This window comes from Cyprinus carpio, chromosome A13 (assembly GCF_018340385.1).
Source record: "Cyprinus carpio isolate SPL01 chromosome A13, ASM1834038v1, whole genome shotgun sequence".
NCBI lineage: Eukaryota > Metazoa > Chordata > Actinopteri > Cypriniformes > Cyprinidae > Cyprinus > Cyprinus carpio.
Window position 1 is genome coordinate 18,866,203 of NC_056584.1, and position 5,561 is coordinate 18,871,763.

The window sequence follows — 5,561 nt, forward strand, 5'->3', positions numbered from 1 at the left end:
AATAACGTAAAAAGAAAACAAAAAGATAGACTAGAAAAAGAATAGAAAATAGTGATGTTAGAGACTGTTTTAAAGAAAACAAGAATAGAGACAGAATAGAAAATGCAAGTGTTAGAGAGTCGATTGTTTTTTTTTTTTTTTTGTTTGTTTTTTTTTTTTTGAATTAGTATAGAGGGTGCTAGAGTTCAAAAGCTGGAGGGTCAAATGATTCACTAGATAATAGATGATTCAATCAGAACATTGATTTATAAAGTTATAATTACTTAATTTAAATTGAATGGAAACACATGCAACTGCAATAAACGCCAAATAACGTGCCTAAATATTGCTTATCTAAAGATTTTACAGTAGGCAATATGCCTGATATCAAGAACTACGTGATGACGCAAGTGCGTCTTGACGTAAACGAATTGTTGAATTGTTTATGTAAACGACTCTTTGAAGTGAGTTGTTCAAAACAACCGATTCGCTTAAATGAATCCATCACTAACGACCGCGACAACAGCAGTCTTTACCCATAAGCCTCTCTTCTTCTCTGTCTCGCCCACGATCGGTGGCACACGGGATAATGCAAATATCATTCTACCACTGAAGAATCGCAAAACATCACTCGGCTTTTAGTTTCATTAGTTAACTCCACATAATTTCTAAACACAATGTTCAAGAAAAAAGCTTATGCTGTAATGAACGTGAGTTGACCGAAATGAGAGGTGACTGAACACAGGATGTTGAAATCACCACAATGACTCATGCTGCTGCAGAGTGGAGCACATTCTAAATCGTCTTTTTATTTATTATAAATTAAAATGTATTATATTTGTTTATTTATGAGGCGAATCAAATAAAAATGATTTCTGAAGTTTTCGAATTAAATGAAAATGCTGTTGGTCTTCATTAATGGCCTATTGGTTTATTCATAAAATGGTTTATTTATAAAATGCAGAGTAGTAGAGGCCCTTAAGAATTTATTCTCGAATCAATTTTGAAGTAGCGCGAGGAACACTAAGGCAACAAAACCTCCTAATGAAAAGACTGTAACAGCGACCTCTTGTATTTGCAACTACATTATGAAGTAAATGTTCACTTGTTGATATCATTAAGAAGGCAAATTCTTCCACTAGAGGGCGCGTTTTATCTCTAATGGAACACGCATGAGAAATAACCTAGCTGTACTATTACCTGTAATGTATTTGATATCACAAGATAGATTAAACCGACACCCCATTTTCTGCATTCCTACACTTCCTCAAGTTTCAACTCAATCACAATTATTACACATCAAATTTCTAAGAAAATAAAAAGTTTAAGTCTGGGCCATGCCATTTCCCAACCACATTTCTATCTCTTTTTCTCTTTAAGATCAAAAAAAAAAAAAAAGAAAAATATATGAATGTATTCTGAAATCTTTTTTGACTGTCATCACACATTTGAGCCCGAAAAGAAAGGCACACATTGTAGCTGTTTAAAAGACTTTATTGGAATATAATTTGGCAAGATAGTTTTTTTTTTTTAAACACTATAAATGTAGAAGGTCTTGGCAGAATATTCCAGTTCTAATCCTCCTAATGTTCCATAGATAAAATGTCTCAATTGGCTAGGACTATTTGTAAACTGTGAATAATTATCTGACAATATAATTCCTCTTTTTTTTCTTGCATTTTTTTTTCTTGAAGAGTAACTGTGTTCATCTAAAAAAAAAAAAAATTATATGCAAATCGTATATTCTAAAAAGAGGGTCATCTTTACTGCCTTCACCAGCATATTACAGTACTCTAAAAGAGATGCATTTTCAATGTCAAATGAAAATCTAATATAAAAACAAATGCTCTCAACACACTGTCAAAACAAACAACAAACACACGCATACATACACAGATTGGCAGCTGGTATTTAGGCTGTCCAGAGAAAAAAATACATCCAAAAAACTATTGCCATCCACTGAACACTCTTAAGTTTGTTTAAGTATAAAGGCAAGACAAACAGAACAACCCAAGGGAAGGTATAGAGAAACAACTAATCTCAGCTCAGGGCGTTTTGAACACATCCTGTGCCTGGTGAACCTCAGCAGGGCTGCATCTCTGGATTCCTTTTGGCCTTGCGGTGGTTTGCTGTCAGGGTTAGCAGATTGTCCAGGCGAATCAGCTCCTTGCCCAGCTCAGTGTACAGGCCGCTGCCGAACATTTGGTTAGTGGTGTTTGGGACTCTGTCTGAGTATAAAGACACAGAGCTGGGGAGAGGAGTTTCTGTACGCGGATGACCCTGTGAGAGAGACAAGGGAAATACAACTTAATTAACATATAGCCTAATAATGCAGCTTGAGGTACTCCATCATGAAAACATGAAAAATACTGACCTGAAAATAAAGATGAATGATAGCTTTAATTCAATAGCTATATATAATAAATGCTACATAAAGCACCTCGAGCATGGATTGAAAGCACTATAAATATAAATTATTATCATTATTGTTATCAATAGTATAAATAACTGTGAATTGCATGATATGGCTGGTCCTGTGAACACAAAGTCTGACCAGTCCCATGAATTTACTGAGTGCATGAAATTTTTTATGTTTTTGAAAGAAGTCTCTTATACAGTATGCTCACCAAAGTTGCCATTATTTCATTAAGACCACAGTAAAACCAGTCATATTCTGAATTATCATTACAGTTTGTTTTTGAATATTACAACTGATTTAATATAACTTAAAATGTAATTCATTCATGTGATGGCAAAGTTGAATTTTCGTCATCACTCCAGTCTTCAGCATCACATGATCCTTCCAAATCATTCTAATATGCTGATTTGGTCCTCTAGGAACCATGATACATTTTTTCATGTTTCTTTGATGAATAAACAGTTCAAAAGAACAGGATTTATTTGAACTGTAAATCTTTTGTAACCATAAATGTTTGCACTTTTGATCAATTTAATGCATCCTTACTGAGAAATTTTTTTTTTTAATTATTTTTAAAAAATCTGACTTATCCCAATCCTTTAAACAGCATTGTATATTTGCATTATATGCTAATTAAATGTAGATTTTAACAAAACTGCAAGAAAGCTTAAAGTAATATGCCAGAGTAACAGTTCTGAGTCATTGGCAATAAAAGGGTTTCTTACCAGCTGGTCAAAGTTCATCAGGAAACTCCAGTTCTTCTCCCTGTGATAAAACAACCATTAAGTATTTTACATCATGATATTCTCAAGACCATACGATGCAATAAATTATTTAGATTGTTGCTGTTTTATTATATGATGGTGGTTTTGTGTACAGTAACCACGGCTATAAACAGTAGTTGTAGTTGTTGAAGAACAAGAGATGAGTAACCGTAACGTACACCGTCCAGGGGGCGCCTGGTCAAGCACAATCCATCCCGTATCAAATAACGGGTCAAACAATGCCACATTTAAGAGGTGAAAGAAAAGATTAGTAACGTAACTCCAGAGAAAGTGAGAAACAAACCGGCAAATCCACGACATTTCTAAAAAAAAAAAAAAAAAAAAAGAAACTCTTTTTAAAAAAAAAAAATTTTCTTACCGTATCCCTTTCTTACCATTCTTTCACACCGGTTCGCTCTGAGAGCACAAACTCTCTCCAAACCTGGTCCTGCTTTACCGGATCTCGGGTATCATCGTCTTGCGCCGGTTTCTCACCGGTGTTTCGTGTCCTGGCCTCTGAATGCTTGAACACTGAGACCGAGGACTGAGAGGCGAGAGGACCATTGGGTCGATCCGGTAAACGGTACCCAGCTGAAGTAGCGCGCCGCAAGTTTACTTTCCTATCCATCACTTAGTCCTTGAGCTCGTCAGTCAAAAACAAATATATTTTAAGCCACTGTAAAATCCATTAAGCCACCTGACTTAAACTGCTGCCTCAATTTAAGGGCTTTTCTTTTTAGCAAACCTCTCTGTCTTGCTCTAAAGTGGATGGACGTGTCGCGCGCGCCAGTTTCAGCAATCACAACACGAGAGCTGCTGCTGCTGCCGCCCGGTTGCGCGGAGATTGGCTCTTGTTTACCCGGGATGTTTCCCCGGGAGACAGCCGGGCGATGCTGGGATACTCTCTCAAAGCTTTTGTTAATTCACGAGGAGGCGAGACATCCGCTGCAACTATGAGAGCAAATTAGTATTACAAAAGCCAAAGACTGACAGACTGGTGACATAACAACGCATGTGAGCCTACATAAAAGAGCCCTATTCAACCAAAATGTTTAAATATGAGGGGAAACACACACACATTGAGATATTATTTTTTCCTTATAATGTCCTCAGTTGCATGCGACAGACAAACAGTAACATAACCTGTTGAATTTTGTGGCAGTAGTTAATTCATCCAAAGCTGCAGTTGTGCACAAGTAATGCCTTTGCAATGAGAACAAAAATGTAGGCCTACTCAAAAGAAAAAATGACCCCCAGAAGATTCCTCTGCACAAAGGGTCTTTTCCCAAACAATGATGAATTGTTACATGGTGACATTTGAGCTCTAAATAAGAGGCTATACTGTGATCTGCTCTATTGTCCCAAGTAAATACTGTGTAAAAATTATTGTGTCTGAAAAATATTATTATAAAAATCTTTTTAGTACTATGCAATGTTTCTTAAATATTATTAGAGGTGTTAAGTATGGATGACTAAAATAAAGTCTTTGACTTAATTATAATTTAATGGGATGTTTTTCTTGTTTTCCTGTTGCCCTAAAGGGGGCGATATACTCCATATTTTGCTTGCCAGCTTATAAGCAGCAGCAGCAGATTAATCACCCAAAAGTACATTAAAGAGAGAGGGAAAAGTAAAAAATAACTATTTTAAGCCTATAATTTTAAATTTAAGTCCATAATTAGATGTTATGAGCAGTTTCTGCCTGTCTCTTTCAGGGCTGTGGGCTGAACTATGTTCACATACCGTGTCATGGCATTAAATAATTTAACTGAGTCCAATAAAACCTATGATTCACTGTGACAGTAGTTCTGACTTCAGCTTTTGGGGTACAGTTGACATTTGTACCTGCAGTGAGTCAGACAGGTCCAGTTCCACTCATTTAATTTAATGAGAGTGTCCATATCAGATAGAGAATTAGTAGCCTGCCTAAATTAAAAAGTGACATGTAGCCAAGTGTAGCAAAATATGATGTCCCATACTCAGAATTTGTGCTCTGCATTTATCCCATCCAAGTGAACACACACACACCCAGAGCAGTGGGTGCCACAATTCATTTGAAGAGTATTTTTTCAGCTGCCTGACTTGTAGTTTAAGCCAGTTTTGATATTTATTTAATTGACTGGGATGCTGTCACATGGATTTAATGTAAAAAAAATAAAATAAATAAAATAAAATACATGTAAACACAAATAGCGTATTTCTATTAAATTAGCCTGATGGTGATAATAAATTACATAAATTCATAAATAAAGGTTCTTTATTGGTATCTGTGGTTCCATAAATAGTCTTTAATGTCCATGGAACCTTTCCATTGCACAAAAGGTTATTTATAGTTGAAAAGCGGTTATTTTTAGAACTGTTCACTGAAAGATCTGATGCTGTCAGACAGATTAGGTTAT

General features: G+C 35.7%; 1 protein-coding gene across 1 annotated transcript; it reads right to left on the reverse strand.

Moving 5' to 3' along the window:
• Positions 1–1,444: 1,444 nt before the first annotated feature.
• Positions 1,445–4,104, reverse strand: ca13h2orf50 (chromosome A13 C2orf50 homolog). Its single transcript, XM_019114710.2, has 3 exons — positions 3,558–4,104; positions 3,124–3,163; positions 1,445–2,259 (listed from the first exon to the last, which is right to left on the reverse strand). The coding sequence occupies exons 1-3, from the start codon at positions 3,788–3,790 to the stop codon at positions 2,062–2,064; spliced, it is 471 nt and encodes a 156-aa protein (XP_018970255.1). The 5' UTR covers positions 3,791–4,104; the 3' UTR covers positions 1,445–2,061.
• Positions 4,105–5,561: the final 1,457 nt, after the last annotated feature.

Bases quoted from the DNA above. Each gene is read 5' to 3' on its own strand.
- ca13h2orf50 (XM_019114710.2), bottom strand. From the start codon at position 3,790: ATGGATAGGAAAGTAAACTTGCGGCGCGCTACTTCAGCTGGGTACCGT. The intron at 3,164-3,557 runs GTAAGAAAGGGA...GTTTTATCACAG, and splicing joins CGAACCGGTGTGAAAGAATG to GGAGAAGAACTGGAGTTTCC. The intron at 2,260-3,123 runs GTAAGAAACCCT...TCTCTCTCACAG, and splicing joins TGATGAACTTTGACCAGCTG to GGTCATCCGCGTACAGAAAC.